Source organism: Dermacentor variabilis, chromosome 10, assembly GCF_050947875.1.
Source record: "Dermacentor variabilis isolate Ectoservices chromosome 10, ASM5094787v1, whole genome shotgun sequence".
In the NCBI taxonomy this organism is placed as follows: Eukaryota; Metazoa; Arthropoda; class Arachnida; order Ixodida; family Ixodidae; genus Dermacentor; species Dermacentor variabilis.
Window position 1 is genome coordinate 63,471,925 of NC_134577.1, and position 17,714 is coordinate 63,489,638.

At 47.4% G+C, this 17,714-nt stretch overlaps 1 protein-coding gene across 1 annotated transcript; it reads right to left on the reverse strand.

The window, feature by feature from the left end:
• Positions 1–8,757: 8,757 nt before the first annotated feature.
• On the reverse strand, positions 8,758–13,851 carry LOC142559577 (zinc finger protein PLAGL2-like). Its single transcript, XM_075671158.1, has 2 exons — positions 13,734–13,851; positions 8,758–9,197 (listed from the first exon to the last, which is right to left on the reverse strand). The coding sequence occupies exons 1-2, from the start codon at positions 13,808–13,810 to the stop codon at positions 8,855–8,857; spliced, it is 420 nt and encodes a 139-aa protein (XP_075527273.1). The 5' UTR covers positions 13,811–13,851; the 3' UTR covers positions 8,758–8,854.
• Between the last annotated feature and the right edge of the window lie 3,863 nt (positions 13,852–17,714).

Here is a 17,714-nt window from a genome sequence, read left to right on the forward strand (position 1 = left end):
AGCCTCGGCTATGGTACAGCCTTGTAGTGATGCGCTGGTGATATCGCGTAGGTTAGAATCAATCACCGTTTCTACCGCGTTGCTGTTGCTCTGCCCCGCTGCTCTGGCGTACGTGGCTGCGTCCACGTATACTGTCGTTTCTTGGGGTGCTAGTGTCTTTTGTAGGTATTCAGCCCTCGCCTCTCTGCGTGCTTTGTGTAGGTTGGCATCCATGTATCGGGGTATGGGTGCTACATTTAGTGTGTTGCGATACTCGTCCAGAATGGTTCCGTGCTTTGTATCGCTTGAAGTTGATCGGCGCAGCCTAGATTCTTCAGGAGCTCCCTGCCAGTTGGCGTCTGCTGTAGTCTGCGCTGTTGGGAGACTAGTTGCGCCTCTTTCAATTCCTCGAAGTTGTTGTGTGGTCCTAAGGCTAGGAGCTTTTCGGTTGAGGTGTTGTGGGGAAGGTGGAGTGGGGCGGTTTTGTAGGCTTTGCGTAGAATCGCGTCCGCCTGTTGTACCTCACTCTTGATGGGATTGTAGTATGGGAGGCTGTATGCCACTCGGCTGACCACCAGGCTTCTGACTGGCTTGAGTGTGTCCTCCTCACGCATGCCGTGGCGTCTGTGTGAGATGCGCGTGATCGTGCGGGCCACTTGTAGGGTGGATGCCTTGAGTAGGGCGAGGGTGTGAGTGCAGCGTTGGTTTGACTGTATCCACATCCCCCGGATTCTGATGAGCGTCTTTTCTGGTATCGGTTTCCCCTCGAGGTAGACGTTGAGCTTTAACTCGTCGGTGGTGGGGACTGTGCGGTTTTGCTTTCCTCTCCAAACTCTCAGGAGCATGGACTTCTCAGTGGAGCACGCTAGCCCTCTTGCTCTGGCGTAGTCTTCTACGCAGGTAGCTGCCTCTTGTAACTTCTCTCCTTTCTCTCTGAGCGAGCGTGTGTTAACCCAGATAGTGATGTCGTCGGCATACATGGCATGGTGTATGTCGTCGATTTATTTTAACTGTTTTGCCAGGCCAACCATGGCTATGTTGAAAAGCGTGGGGGAGATGACCGACCCTTGAGGCGTCCCTTTGTTTGTAGTTAGGAACTTCTCTGATCGGAGCTCTCCCAGGCCAATCGTTGCCGTTCTGTTTGAAAGGAACTCTTTGACGTAGCCGTAGACTCTCCTCCTGCAGTTCAGGTCGTTCATGCCCGTGAGGATAGCCTCGGGGCTTACATTCTCAAAAGCCGCCTTGATATCCAATGCCATTATTATATTCTCCCCGCTCCTGGGGACGTTCTCGAGTACTCCTTTGATTTGAAGCAGTACGTCTTCGGTCGATAATTTCGCTCTGAAGCCGAACATGTTGTGGGGATACAGTTCGTTGTCCTCCATGTAGTGTTGTAGTCTCAGCGTCACCACTCGTTCGTACAGTTTTCCCAGGCACGATGTGAGCGAGATCGGTCTGAGGTTCTCAATTTGCAGTTTCTTGCCCGGTTTAGGAATCATGACTCCCTCCGCATGCTTCCACTCCACGGGGACGGTGTAAGCTTCCCAGTGTTTGCTGAGAAAGTTGGTTAATTCTGCGACTAACTCGTCACTAAAGTTGCGGATGAGTGCGTTATTGATCTTGTCTGCACCTGCGGCCGTGTTTCTGGTTAGCGGGAAAATAATTTCCATAGAAAAGAACCAGACGGCAACGCTTTACCTGAATCCCTTCATTTCCAGACGACGCCATAGACGCTCAATCGCCACTCAGGCAATCTGCCACCGACATAGACCCGATGCCCACTTCACATTATGAAGCGTATATAATTAAACTTCATTTCATTCCCTTCATTGTGAACGAGGCTCCCACAGTGGCGCTGAAACGTTTTTTATTGCGACAAGAATTCTAGGGACACACCAAATGTTTTTGTGCCGTCGGTGTCACCGTCGCCATTTGTTCGTCATCCAAGGGAGATAATACCGTCGCAGCGCCCTCTACGCTGTACGTGCGAGTGAAAACGTGCGAGAGGTGCTGAAGATCGCGGGTCAATCTCGCCCGCGAAAGAACAGACTAAAGCAGACAACTGCCGTAGTGCGCGAGGCACCCAATGTTGCGAGGCACTGGAGCAAGGGCAGGGGGAAGGAGGTGGGTGCAACTTGGGCGGCGTTGTACTCCGGCTGCAAGTGCGCATGTGGCGGCTGCACGTGGTCGCATGCCGCATTTAGAGTGCTGTCTCTCTTGGGGGAGGAGTCTAGGTGCGTCGGCGGTTCGTAGGTTTGTGCGTGCTGTGTTTTCTCGGCGCTCACTTTTCGTTGAATCGATAAACAGCACAAATGTCTCTTCGCTCACCGCTGCTGCCGCGTTTCCTCAAGCCAGCGTCCAGACAGCGAGTTCCCGCGGTTATCGAGTAAGATGTGTTCATGTTTGCTTGTTTCTTAACAACCCCTCTGAGACGGGCTGGCTACGAATTGTCACCTAGTCTGCTTTATTTATTCGGTTTTTATGACATTCATCGGCATCTGCCTTTCGACTATTTGATCGTGATCTTCCTTTCGTATCTAAAACCTGTATCCCCATATTATACCAATATATCTACGCTTTCAATGACTCCGATTCTCTCAATTCGTTCCCTGCTTTTTATTTCTGCAATACATATTTACGCAACGACTTGCTGTTAAACTGTGCCATGGAAGACGCCAATGCCTGCCATTCACGGTCACATATTGCAAGTCATCGGGGCTGTTTTACAATGTTTTATTAAGCAGCCTAGATTCGAGACCTGAAAGGGCCCGACGGACACGAACTTGTAAACTCTCAGAATCGCACCTTACTGCACCTATTGTCATCATCATTACTTATGCCCTTGTTCTTTTCTCCGGTTCCCTTGCATTTGAGCAGAGTTGAAGGCTAAGCTATATTAACTCAGGTCAAACTCTCTATGTTTATTGAAGGAATTTTGAACTCTCACCCGGTATATTCTTCTTTCAGAAATACTCAGACGTGCCTGTGCACGTTTGGTATGGTTGGATCGATGGATGGATGGATGCATCGTGTGAGCGTGCCCTTTCAACCGCGGCTGTAAAGTGCGCCACGAAGTCCCTTTTATGATTTTGCCCGAGTCTTTTACTTCACTTTTTTATGCGAAGCTTTTTTCTTTGCCAACCTTTTCCGCCTTGCTGACCGCGGCTGCAGCGTGGCTGTTCCGTCGCCCAATACGCGGACCAATCACGGCGCTGCACGCGCGCTCGGCTCGCCGCTGGGTTCCTTGCAACGCCACCAGGTAGCGCTCGCCTCCGCGACTGTTTGTTTGTCCTTGTAGCTTGTTTGGATTTTTTGGCGAATGGAGGTGCTTTCCGGGGCTCCGTGGCGGCGACGAAATCCTAAGTTTTTGTGCAGGTTTTGAGCTTGCTTCTGTTCTTTACTTGCAGATGTTTTGCCTTTAAATAATAATTGGGTGGTTTTCTTTTTCTTTCCTTTTCTTGCCTCTCGTATTTCGGGTAGGCGGGTGTGCTTCGTGTACATTTGTTTTGCAGGATGGTTAGAGCGTACTTTCGTGCCCCATGCTCCAACACGTGCAGCCGGGTGGGACGTTGAGTGTTTGTAGTCTTTAAATGGTAGGCTCTAAGTGGCAAGACAAATAGCTATTAGTGGTTTTACTGTGCATGTTTTGGTACTTGATGAAAAGAGCGCTACGAAGACGCGGACTAAAAGAACAACATGTACGACGGACAAGGCGCTACTTCCAACTAAATCTTTTTTTGAAGAAACAGGAATTTAAATAGATGCAACCAAGAATGGCCCATCGTGATATCACGACCTCCATATTTCATTAGAAAAGCCATCTCTTTTTCGGTAAGCGTCACTGAAGGGCAACTACTGCATGTGCCCTCCGCTTTTGCAAAGTAAAAAGCTTCGAATATATCCCGTGCTAGTCTATCTCTAGACCGTGCCAGAAACCTGGTGTCGCGAAGATATTGACGGCAATTGTGACGTTTACAGTGCTCTGCCAGATGGCCCCCCGCATTGTTATTTACGACCCAATTGTGCTCAAGCGCCCTTTCATTAAAACACCGTCCGGCCCGACCGATATAAACGTGTTGGCAACTTAGGTGTATCTCATAAATGATATTACTTTTGCTAGCAGTGAACTGCGCTGCATGTTTCTGCAAGAAACATGCAGCGCTGGTCTTTGCTAGAAGGCACGCGCTCCGCAATGATACAGTATTATAGTATTTACATCAGTAGTAGCATTATTATAGTTTCGTAGTTTTGGCAAAAAGCCGCGCAGTACATGCGGAGAAAGACGGGAAAGCAAGCAGCGCACGGGGGCACCCTCAAGGCAGATGAGGAGACGGATGAGAATGGAGAGGGCATCGAATCAACTGGCACACAATGTGATGTCGCTACTAGGCTGCAGAAAATGGAAGCTTTCCAGGAAGAGCTTCTCAAGCAGGTGCAATAGCTCAAAAATGAGCTAAACAGGGAGCGTGATGCACGGAAGGTAGTTGAAAAGAGACTTGAAGCAACCGAGGAAAAGCTGAACAGGGCCGCCATTGTGAACGACAATGTGCGTCACAATGGAACGCAGACCCCCGACGCGACAGGCGAGGGAGTGTCAGCGAAATACTTGGAATGCATGCAACGTGATGAAGGGTTAGCTGGAAAGAGCGGCACCTACCTCGAGACCACCACGCGGAAAAAGCAGGAGCCCAGGGGACAATGCCCCTTGTTGAGTCCGAATCATGCAGAAAAGGACAAAGGGAAGCAGGAAAAGGTAGGAGAGAGTGAAAGGGTGATTGTCGCCGACGACTCAACACTGGCTGGGCACTCAAAAGCAATAGTGGAGAGGGTTAAAGGCGACAAAAGAGTGACGGTAGGGACATTTCCAGGGCGGATGCGGGGTTCTGTCATGGAACAAGCTTAAGAAAAGCTCGCGGGATATGCCCACGTGCGCAACCTTGTCATAGCAGCAGGTGGGCTAAATGACGTCCTAAACAGGAAAGGGCCAGGACTAGCCCAGCGCTTGGCAAAAGGGGGGGACGACTTGCGCCAGCTATCCCCTCAGGTGCAGATCGTGATGTGCAGGGTGCGGGAGGTGCCTGTACGTGACAGTCACGTACAAAGAGCCGTGATGACTGCTAATGAGGCAATATGGAAAATGAGCCTAGAGAAAGGCTTCGAGGTTGTCGAAGTAAACAGAGAAGTGAGAAGTTGCGGTGGTTTTAAACGGGACGGGATCCACTTCAATTACAGGCTGGCACGAGAAGTGGGCTGGCGACTTGTTGGTCGCCCTGTTGCTTTTCTAGGGGGCCTGCGGGCGTTCAGGAGGTCAGAGTAGATAGTAATGAAGAAGGTCCACTAGAGGAACATCAGAAGAGCATCGCCGTCGATAACAGAAAAAGGAGGAAAGCAAGAAAAAGAACTCTCCATGCAATAGGCTACATAAACATGCAGGGCGGCAGAACAAAGAAAAAGTGGGCAGAGATTGAGGAGCAGTTACATAGAGAACAAACAGGGGTGTATGCGGTTACAGAAACGCACCTTAGAGACTCAGAAAGTCCGCCAGTTATTGAGAATTATGTTTGGGAAGGGTGCAACAGAACTAAGTCGGAAAAAAAGGGAGGGGGACTCGGAATGCTCATGCATCAGGGAGCCAAATGGAAAAGAGTAAATTCACAATTGCAAGAGCATCTTTGGTCATCAGGTACAATGAGTGGGAAAGAAACTTGGCTGGGCGTTACGTATTTGTGGACTGTAAGAAAATGGACAGAGAAGAATAAAGAGTTAGTGGAATGCATAAGCGCTGATATTAAGAGTTTCGGGAGTGGTACTGAAATTGTCCCATCAGGTGACATGAATGCCCACATACAGGATTTTGATGGCTATACCGACAATAACGGGAAGTCAATGCAAGACCTTTGTGAGCAACATAACCTCGTTATCGTGAATACAGGGCCTAAGTGTGAAGGAGATATCACGTGGGAAGTGGGAAACCGGCAATCGACCATTGATTACTGTCTGATGACAGAAGGAATTCATGATAAGTTGAGAGAAATGGTCATCGATGAGGAAGGGTTTAGCTGCATAGGAAGTGACCATAAACGCATCATTTTGAAAATGAAATATATAGTTGGGAAAGAGCAAGGAGAGCAAAATGGCCAGTCCGAATTTCAACGCCGAACAAATAGCAAATATAGTAACCAGAGTTGAGGAAGAACTTGGCAAACAGCCAAGTAAAGAGTGGGAATATGGTGAGCTTCTAAGTGTAATAACGACAGAAATACGGAAAGAGAAACAACATGTTCGTTGGAAAGGAAAAGAGAAACCGAAAAGCTGGTGGAACAAGGAGATACAAGAAGCGATCGCCGAACGAAGAAAAGCATCTCAAGAGCACAACAGGCAAAGAAGGCGCTGTTGCTGCAGGCTGAAGTAAACAGACAGACAAAGAACCTTAATTACAAGGTCCTGAGAAGCTTTGCCCTAGGGCAGAGCTGCGGGCCGCTCCCACGTGGGGATGGGTAGGCCGAGCCTAACCGCCGCATCGTGGGCTCTCTGGACAGCTCAGGTTTGACGTGTAAGTTCTGAGCTCTGGATGGCAAAGCTTCATTCTTCTTCTGTGATGCGATTGGGTCCCTGTAACGAGGGGCATCGCCGGAGCATATGTGCGAGATTGCTAACAGCCCCACAGTCGAAGCAAATAGATTAAAAGCCTCTGGAGTGATCGTGTGGAAAAGCGCCAGGTTTGGATAGCGCTTAGTCTGAAGCATGCGTAATGTGGACGCCAGAGGTCTAGCCAGTTTGCTGTGAGGGGGAGGATAAGTCCTCCTACCCAGGTGATAGTGCGTAGTAATTTCGCTGAAAGTAGTGAGAGTGTCCCGAAACTCGAGAACCCCCGGAGTCTGAGCTCGATCCTGCTCCCGCGAGGTGGGTTAGTGTGCGCGCTTGGGAGTGGGCGATGTCATTGAGATTGGGAAATATACCGGGAGTAAAGGTCTATGGTTCAAATACTGGTGCTAGCAAAATTTGAAAGTGAACGGTGGTTATGAGAAATGCATGAGAAAAAGAAGGCGGCACCTAGAATATTTTGGAGCCACATAAAATTATTAGGCAGGAAGTCAACAACAATACAACATCATATCCTAGACGAAGATGAAAACAGACTGGAAGGGGAAGCGGCAATAAATTACATCCGAAAAGTAACAGCCGAACCTTTTCAAGGCAGTGACGAGGTTGTATTTGAAGACAAAAAGAGCATGAAAGAGACCCAAGTGGAAAAGGAGCTGCTGCTGACAAATTTAACCTGGAAGAACATGGAAGAGAAAATACCTAAGCGCACAGCCACAGGGCTAGACGAGGTTCCGGTTAGGCTGATAAATGAACTAGGACCAAAAAGTAAGGAAGCTCTGGTGAAAGCAGTGGAAAAAACTTTAAAAGATAGACGAATACCAGACAGCTAGCGACAAAGTAGAATGAATTTAATTTCTAAAGGTAAGGGGGAGAAAGACAATTTACTCGTATAGACCGTTGACCATTACATCGGTAATATGCAGGCAAGCAATGCAGGCAATGAAATTAGAGCTTCAAGCATGGACAGAGAATAATGGCATTTTGGGAGAGCTTCACAATGGCTTCAGAATAGGTAGGCGTTTGGATGATAACTTGTTTGTTCTTACTCAGTGTATTGAAATATCAAAAGCAGAAAGCAGACCGTTGTATGTAGCCTGTTTAGACATTACAGGAGCCTACGACAACGTAGACCGCAACATCTTGTGGGATATTCTGGAAGGGGAAGGCTTAGGTAACGATTGTATACAGCTTTGGAGAGAGGTTTACCTAGAAAATACCGTTTGCGTTGAATGGGAAGGGATGAGGAGCGAAGAGAAAGTTCATATCAATAAGGGACTGAGGCAGGGGTGCCCTTTATCCCCGCTGCTGTTTATGATCCCGATAACCAAGAGACGTTAAGAGTATTGGTGTAAGCAGGAAAGAAATTCATACGACCTGATTCAATGCATGTCTACGTGGCGATACAAGGCAGATGGAGAAACTTTGAGAAAAAAGTGATTATCGAGATTTATACAAATACACCTGAATGAAAGCATGTACATTACACCTGATCAAATCAAGCACGCTTGGTGACTGTCTCCCCGCCGTTATGAAGGTGATGAGACTAAAGCATCATCATTATTGTCCATTAATTAGCCACTGCAATGTTTTATTTGATCATTAGTTACATGCACGAGCTAAGCCAACTAGAGTAGCGGTTCATCCGCTTTGAGCATCACGCTTTTCCAGGCAGAGTCTGGAGCTCCCGCCATCGAACAAATGTGTACCATTTTTAGCAGTTTTGTTTGTACAATGCAGGGTGCTAAAACTATTGATAACGTTACCAGCAAAGCTCGAGAATATCAGTGCGGCACGTATCACTCAACTTCACTATTAAGAACTCTACTGTAAATATCCTTGCTACAATTTCTTCCAAGAAAGACACCTCACTATTTTGTTCAATCCAGGAGGCATGCAAATTTATTTTAACCATGGCTAAAGGATGGGGAAGAACGCGTGCGCTCCTCTGAGAAAACCTCAGAGCTGGCGCACAGTATTCCTCGAGATAACCACTGTAACAACGTTATTGGCAGGCCTTCTTCAGCCGTAGTCAGAATGAATAAGATTAGCCCAGTTTTGTTTGTCAAAAAGTTAGCTCACAGCTAGAACAGTTGAGGCCCAGATAGCAAGTTCTTCGGCGAAAACACACGACGTGTCATGGCGCCAGGTTGACATCCAGAGAAGTCACTCCTCCAGGGCGAATATCCGGCTGTTGCGTTGCCGATGCCACCGTCAGGTGCGACGGTGCATCCCGGCGTGCTCATCCGATTTCGTGGCGCCTGCTGCCGTGCTAAGGCGACCCTTCGACGACTTCACAGTCCTGTGAACCGAAGTGCAATGCAAGCATGTGGCTCTTGAGGCCATCTTTTCTATGAAATGTTTTGCCGCACAAGCCGCACTGAAAGGATGGTTCGCCGTGCAAAAGTAAATGCCTCCTGAGGGTCGCTGCGGTCACAAACAGTTTACCACATTTGGAGCAGCTGTGGATTTTCCCGAGCGAGTGGTCAGCGGCGTGCTTTTGAAAGGCCCCCGTGTTGGTGAAAACGAACCGGCACACGTGGCACTCTTGGATTCTGTTGGCAGCCTGGTTGTCTGGCTGCTGCCACGCTGCTTCCCTGGTTTCTCCGGGCACTCTGCGAGAGAAGAGATTAAGAGAGCACTTCGTTAGTTAAGCATTTCTGCAAAGAGCCCTAATTTGGGATGGTGGAATTGGTTGCAGGAAAAACCTACTCCTCTCGAGTGCTACCACCTTTGCAACGGACATTTTCATTTTACAATGCCGACGCTTTCCGATGATGGGTTTGGCGCCAAGAAACAATCGCCTTGTTCACCGAAATTTAAGAATTGAGAAAGTTTCGAAAGCGCGTTCTCGCTTGGAGCCATGGAGCCGTTTGGAAGATGCTGAAAAGCAACGAGGCGAAAGAAAGCCAGAGCTGTGTGCTCCACGACAGCAGGAATTGCAAAGCCCCGTAATTTACCTGATCGTTGTTTTGCCTTGACAGTGATGAAAGAAACCCGAGCGCACATCGACCAGCCACAAAACAGTCTTTACGATGTGAACCTGCGCGCACTATTATAAGTCAGGGACGTGAAAACGCATAGATCGCCGAAATCTGGTGTCATGGTCAAGCGCGTCGGCTATTGATGCAGGTGCATGACTCATGGAAGGGTGCACTGAAATCGTTGGTGCCCGCGTGCCTTCCAGAATTCGTGTCACGCATGAAATTAGAAAACACACACACATTATATATATATATATATATATATATATATATATATATATATATATATATATATATATATTACGCCTACAAACAACTATCCCCCCCCCCTCCTAACTACAGAAACCTTACACTACAGACAGAGTCAACGATAATATTCCAGAAAGTCCCAATGCATGCAGGCGCGCTTTGCGGTGAGCGATACCCTTAAGTTGTTAGTGGGGAGGAAAGCGTCGGTCCGAAAAAGGCATAAAGTCGCAATAAAAAGTGTGTGCTTTTCAATACAGTGCTTTCCCATGTTTCTCTACCAGCGAAGGGGGAGTATGCGTAAAGCCAGTTCTACAACTTTCCTTTTCCCTCAATATGTCAGCATTGTGCTCTCCCGGCAAAACGGGAGCCACTAAGGTCCACACGGAGAAGATACATACACGGTGTTTTTGGGAAGCCTGGCAAAAATTTCTGGAAATATGGCGTGCTCAAGATCCGTGCGAGTTTCAATAAAGAGATGTACCGGCAACGGTAGACGTTGTGAAGCAGGTAATGTGTTTATTTTTGCTTCGCTATTTCGGTAAAGCAATAAATAATCGGTTGAATCAAAGCAGTTACGCTGCTACTGACAGTGACATTTCTTGCCGCTGGCTCCCCGATCTCCTTTCAGCTGAAATTCGCAAGAAAAATCTATCCACTGCATCAAGCCGGAAGAGATGGTCTCGAGTTATTGCTAGGAAACAGACTTGGCTTCTGATGACGAAGAAACGACGCGCGTAAGAAACGCCAGCTGTTTCCGTCTTCTCGCGTCCGCATTTATTAAAACTGTGGGGTTTACGAACCAAAACGACGATGTGAATATGGGCCATGCCGTAGTCGGGGGGCTTCGGATTAATTTTGACAACCTGGAGTTCTTGAACGTGTACTGATTGCAGGAGCGTTTTTTCATTAGGCCTCCGTCGAAAAGGGGTCACCGCTGAAGCTATTCGATCCCTCGTCCTCGAGCTTAGTGACCGAATGTCAAAGCCAACCGTTGTGTACATCTGTGCTTCCGATATTTTTAGTTCCCTGTATATACAAGGTTAAAAAAAAAAGATCGTTCTGAAGCAAAGCGCGAAAAACAGAAGCGCCGTACACATTCAGACCTTTAACGAGACAGTTACAAGATATTTTAGACGATTCATTTTGTTGCTTTTCAGGTCCTAGAGATGGAATCGTTCAAGAATATTCTCGAAAATCTTACAGAACAGGCTTGTAATAATTTTTATTGGGATTTAAAAATACAGAATTTTTATTTAGCGCAAGAAATAAACACTCACAAATGTCATCAGTAACACTTACAAGCAAATATTATCGATGGGCGTCATACATTCGTCGTCAAATCATAACTTTAGCCTTTGTTTCACGAGCGTAGCTGAACCATAAACATCACGTGGCGTAGCAAATGTGCGGATGCTGCCCTTTTAAGGAAACTTTAGCAATCGAACAAGCCACACGCTATCACCTTTTACTTCGGTGCCCATGAAAACTGCGCAGGCATTGTTCTTGCAAAGCTTAAAGAACTAGAATTGATTTGTATTTATATACAAGGCGTATCTTTCACCCGCTGCGTATTTGTACACGAACCAAGCTATGCTAGACATTAACGGGAACACGTTTGCTGCACGCTCAGAGGAAGACAGGTAAGAAGTGCAATGATCACGAACTGCGCATCGTAAGATTGCTGAGCCCCCCCATTTACCGTGTCTTTCTTTTAAGCACAGAGTTTTAAAAACTCACTTATGTCACATAGCATAGCTTTATTCATTGGACTGGGTTACTGCCAGACGCTAACGTCAATTTCGCGAGCCGTCTTCAAGAGCCGACGCAGGAAAAATCATTCCGCACTTGCGCGTGAACTAACATTAGCTCAGTGCAATTCATTGGAATTCCCAAGGGCGCGCCTTCATAACCTGGACCCTAATTTTCAGCTCCGTATTCCGCCCGACCTTCCGCGACGTAACTGCACCCTTCAAATCCGTCTATGGCTTGGAGCAGCATTTTGAAAGTCGTACTCCTTTCTTATAGCGATGGCCAACAGCCCACTCTGTGACTTCGGTGGGAGCAATGGCACAATCGCACACCTTCTTCGCGACTGACCTCGTTTCGACCCCCCCAAGATCAGCCCTCTGAGCCACCCTACACCAACTGGACAAGCGCCCACTAATAGAAGACATCCTTGGAAATTGGCCTAAGGCAAGATCATTGCGATCCGCCATAAAGGCGCTGCTAATTTGCTTAAAATACGCGCGACTTTCCGACAAATTGTGATTGTACACTGTGTGACGTAGGATTGAACGATGACACGGCGTAACATTAGGAACGCCTTCTCAAACTGCGTTACTGCGCCTAAAGAAATAATGCTGTGTCGTATGCATGTGTGCGTCTTTTTTTATTGTTTTTCTCGCTCTCACTCATGGCACCCTCATGCTGCTCCCCCGACACAGGGCAGCCAACCGAATATAATCTCCGATTAACCTCCCCGTATTTCCTTGGCCTTTCTCAGTCTCTGCAGAAGCGATCAAAATGTATGTATTACAATTTAACAAAAAGGTCTAATTATTATTAATTCATTCTTGACGGCAGATATTGCAATGCAAAAATTGCATCCAGTGCGTTATCAAGGCTTATTCACTTCGAAGGAACTTTCAGGATGTCACCACGTCCGATATATTGATTTGCGAGATTGTCGATGAAATACATTTTCGTCCCATTTACGCTTATGCTTCATTGACTAACAACAATTTCCTTTAAAAAAGTAAACGCAACAGCGCGTTTTTACCACAAGTCTGCCGCTGCATACCCCGAAGGTCGCGCTATCAGTGATATATGTGATCACATATTAAAAATGCAATCTTGCCGCTTTACGTTATCAAATACCCTGGAACTGGCAGCCATTTTTCCAATACAGGTACATTTCTATCTATCGTCGCACCCAGAAGAGCGTAAGCAAAATTGCGCTTATCAGGGCGAACATTTTGCCGGCTCGCGTGGATGCGTATGTATGAGGTGCAAAATAACGACTGGGCCTTTATCTATTCAAGCAAAATTGAATGGAGCACCAGCGAGCTTTTTTGAAGCCTATATTAAGGTACGCTTTCATGCTGCGGCTATGAGACATCTTCTGCAAAGCTTGCGGCAGCGCAACAATTACGCACCTGCTCGTCAAAATCAGCAAGACACGGACACCCCAACCACACGACACGTAGATTACTTTGTATCCGAGATTGGCTAAGTTCACTTCACGACTTTTCCGCGATAAGACAAAGTTAATATTGCTTGTCGTGGCGGCTTCGTGAATTTGGCGCTGCGCTGCTAAGCCAGAGGTGGCGTGATCAAAAACCGGCTGCTGCGGCTGCATTTCGATTGGGGCCTCATAAAACCAGTGTTCCGTGGACTTCACGTTAAGAACCCCTTGGGGTAGAAAGTGATCCTAAGTTCCTCACTACGACGAGCCCAATAATCACATCGTGCTTTCGGCGCGAAAACCCCCTAACTTTAACTGAAGTGTAGGTGTAGTATTGGCGTAGGTGCAGGACTGGCCCAGCATACTTATCAATAAATTAACCGGGTAAGCACACGAAACCCTAAAGCCTAGAGAGCTTCGTTTCATCAAAACAATAAGACAATCCAGAGCCTGCGCTTGATCCGTAAAGGATATTAGGTAGGGCGGGTTCGTTGACTAAGTAATTTCTTAGGCGCTAGCTCCGGTATGACTGCCGATGTGCTGGGGCTACGTGCAAGCCAATTCCACATGGCAATTCATTTTTTTTTTTTTTGTGAGCCGTATTCACGAAGACAGCAGCAGCAGCCACGGTGAGCAAAACCCATAAGATCTCGGCTACAAATTTTTACCGAAAAATAAGCTAAATGTTTGGCAATCTGCATGTGACAGCATGTCTAGGTTCAACGGAAGCTCACCTGCTTGTACCCTGGTCCACGTTGCCACTGCCACTCGACATCTTAAGGTGGGGTCCAGCTGTTTCTTTCCCGGCCATTGTCGCCCGTCCCGTACGTACCGTGCATTCGGCTATTTCCCAGGGCAGGACTGTGCATTGGCGGTCATACTTTACGCAGTCTACGAGGGCGTGGCAAGGCGCATTACTACGCCCTCTGCCCAAGCCAGCACCTAGTGTCGACACGCGGCACTGCGCATGCGCGTCCTTTCTTGCTTGCGTGCCTAACAATACGTAGCTCTGGATTTATCAGAAGGTGATAAGGCGCAGTTTGGCACGCGTTCGCAGATCCCGGCAAATTTTCATCACGACCTGTCTACCTATTTATCATAGTGCGTGAGCGTAGCATGCAGTAGTGGCTGATGAAAGGCTAAGCGACCTCGTGTACAAGCTGTGCCTTTTTGTCACATAAAAAATATGCAAATCCGACGCACATTTCCGAATTAAACTGTAACGAAGCTTTTTTGAAAGCGGTTAATTAATACTCTATAACTAACCGTGATTCGTGCACTTATGCTTTCTTTCGTCCACTGCAACGTGTTAGTTATGGAATATTTATGCTTGTCCGCCACAGAGGTTACCACTTTATTCTCTAGCAATTTCTTTGTTTATGCAGTACACCGCTGGCAAGCTATGCCAAAATATAAACTCCGCATCAAGCCGATGCCGAGTGCGAGACGTCGCAGTGATGTCACGATGACGAAGGTAATGTGTAATACTTGTCGAGAGGAGAATGATTATGACACGGGTATGCACCGTATAGTACGACGCCTATCATTCAACGTTTAGGCAATCTGCATTTCTTGTGTCCCGATCGCAGATGGCCATTCTGGAGGATTTGCCATGAACAGGCATACACCCAGTGACTAAACGTCCGAAAATACTGTATATCAAAGAATGCGTTTACTCTAATGCACTTCTATATTAACAGGTCAGTGTCCTATATAGGTGCTTGTGAGCCGACATATACAGCGTGTTTCTCATAAGCTTAGCCAGGAATTTAAACATGAAAGGCCCATCGTAAGTGAATTGAACTGAACGCATACCTTTAGCAATAGCCTTACTAACTCATACAATTTTTTCCCATAATTCATTATATAAAATTAAATTACCCAACTTTATAATTATCGGCTGAGGACCCAGGTATGATACGCAGATTTCTAGAGCACCTTAAGAAAACCACCGATCGAGTTGTTTCTTTTACGATTCGTCTCACGAAGTGCTTTTTCCCGTGTTGGATAGAAAGCCCGAGAAATATAAAGAAAAGCCACGTGACGGAGCACTTGCGCAGTGTTACTATGCTGCTCTCAAGCGTGCGTTCGGTGAACAATTCGGGGGTAAGACAGAAGGCCCGCCGCAAGACAGTAAAATGCCCCCAACACTCTCGCTGCAGAACGCCGTGAAGCCGATAAACACTGACACCGAATAAATTGTGAGCGATGACATTGATGTCTATAATGATTGAGGAACTCGTCATCCGCCTGAAGAAAGTAAAAACTCCATGGACTCGCATAAGGAAGGCAGCCGGATAATTGCTTATGCTTACTCGAAGATCTACTGCTAGAATTAACATCGGGAATTCTTCTTCCACGGCCTCTTTCATCGTTCTTCTTGTGTCCTATGAAAATTTGATTATTGGAATTGATTTCCTAAGAGAATATCACACCGTGATTATCATCCCGGAACGCATGGTGACGCTTTACAAGAGCCCTGGTAGTCCTTTGCTTGTCACCGCAACTCAACTCCTTTCGTCTAAGAGAAGACGACGTCGTCATCCCAGCTCGATCATGTGCCCTTGTTTCGGCAGCATGTCACGTACCCTTTTATTACGAAGGAGTTGCCGACCAATAACCACGTTGTTGTTTACTCATGGTATCCCAGTCGCACGAGGAATCGTGAATGTCACAAACAGGCGCACGAACCTGTTGCTAAGAAAATTTACCACAGAGTGACGGCACCGTGCATAGGGCACAGTTGTGGCTCATTTTCATGGTGTTGGGCATGTTTATACATTCAAGGCTGCCGCCGTGAATGTATAATATGTGTATATGCATAATATATGTATTATGTATAACTCATAATATATGAATATACATTCATATATGTTCACCGCTTCTGTTCACTACACGAAGAAGCGCCTATGGAAGACACAGCTCCTGTACTTGGCGTCAGCACTGCTTTGTCGCAGCATGAACGATGACGGATTGTTGCTCAACTCGCCAAGCACAACGACTGTTTTGCATCGACGTCCAGCGTCGGTCGGACGCCTCCACAAAAACGCACCCAATGCTTGAAGAGCATACGACTAGACCAATTCACCAAAATCCTTATCGTGTGGCTCCCAGAGAACGTGAACCCATACGACAAGTGACAACAATGCTTCACGACGAAGTGATCCAACCATCAACGAGTCCCTGGCTATCTCCTGTAGTTCTAGTCAAGAAAAAAGACGACAGCCTGCGTTTCTGTGTGGACTACCGAAAACAAAATCAAGTGACAAAGGACGTGTACCCGCTTCCCTGTATAGACGACAGGCTTCGACACGCGTGTTACTTCTATTCAATGGACTCGAAAAGCGGATATTGGTAAATCGCAGTAGACCCAAGGTACCTTGTATGATGGGTTTCGTGATGCCAGATGGCCTATACAAACTTATGGTCTTGCCTATCGGCTTGTGCTCTGACCCTGCTACGTTCCAACGCCTCATGAGTGTGCTTCCGGGTCTCAAGTGGAAAAGTTACTTAGTGCACCCCGATGACGTCATCGTATTCTCCGCTACGTTTGAAGAACACCTCGAACGACTTGAAGCGGTTCTGCAGTTCATACGTACAGTCCGTCGGCCTCACCATGAACCCGGAGAACTGCCGCATTGGCTTCGCAGAACTGCAGTGTGTTGGCCACGTCGTCAGCCACGCAGGTGTCCGCCAGAATCCTGAAATGATTGTCGCAGTCGCACAGTTTCCCGTGCCATCCAATAAAAAGGCTGTCGGGCGCTTCCTCGGTCTCTATGCATATTACCCCGGTTTATTGCTGACTTTGCTCCCATCGCGTCGCCGTTAACTGGCCTCACGAGAGAACAGGTTGCTTCTGTATGGGGTGACGAAGAGCAAGGTGCAATCAACGAATTGCGGCAATGCCTCCAGACACCTCCAGTGCTTGCTCTGTTTCATGAGGCCGCTCTTACATTGATCCACACTGATGTCAGCAATGTTTGCTTGGGCGTGGCACTGGTGCAGCGGCAGGAGGACAAATAAAGGGTGCTTGTCTAAGCAAGTAGAGCACTCTCACGCACAGAGGCTAATCACTCCACAACTGAGAAAGGATGCCTCGCCGTGGTATCGGCGGTTATGAAATTTCGCCCATACTTGTATGGCCGTCACTTCGAAGTTATTAGCGGCCACCATTCAATCTGTTGGTTGACAAACCTTAAAGATCCTTCTGTAAGATCCTTCTGTTCAAGCCTACAAGAGTTTGACCTGACGGTCATCTAAGAGTCGGGGAAACGACATACATACGCTGACTGTCTATCTCGATCGTCTATAGAGTCGCCTGCTCCTCCCGAAGAAGTCTCAGCATTTCTTTGGGTTCTGGACACATCCACCCTCGCGCAACAACAACGGGACTACCCTGAGTTGATTGACCTAATCAATTACTTAGAGGGAAGATCTGCGAAGCCGCCTAGAGTTTTCGCAAGAGGACTGCTTTAGTTTTGTTTACAGGCCGAAGTCCATTAATATGAAACTTTTCTTCGACTAGGTCCCCCTATCTGCTCGTTATTCCTGCAACTGTTCGTACGGAAGTACTTCAAACCTGTCACAACGAGGTGACTTCTGGTCACTTATGCTTGACACGAACATTGGCCAGAAGGCAGTAAATGTACTACCGGCCGAGAGTTACCACCACCGTGAAACATCACGTTCGCACATGCCTTGGCTAGCACAGGAAT

Excerpts from the sequence above, each read along its gene's own strand:
- LOC142559577 (XM_075671158.1), bottom strand. The coding sequence starts at position 13,810 with ATGGCCGGGAAAGAAACAGCTGGACCCCACCTTAAGATGTCGAGTGGC. Across the intron at positions 9,198-13,733 it reads GTGGACCAGGGTACAAGCAG|AGTGCCCGGAGAAACCAGGG; the intron begins GTGAGCTTCCGT and ends CTTCTCTCGCAG.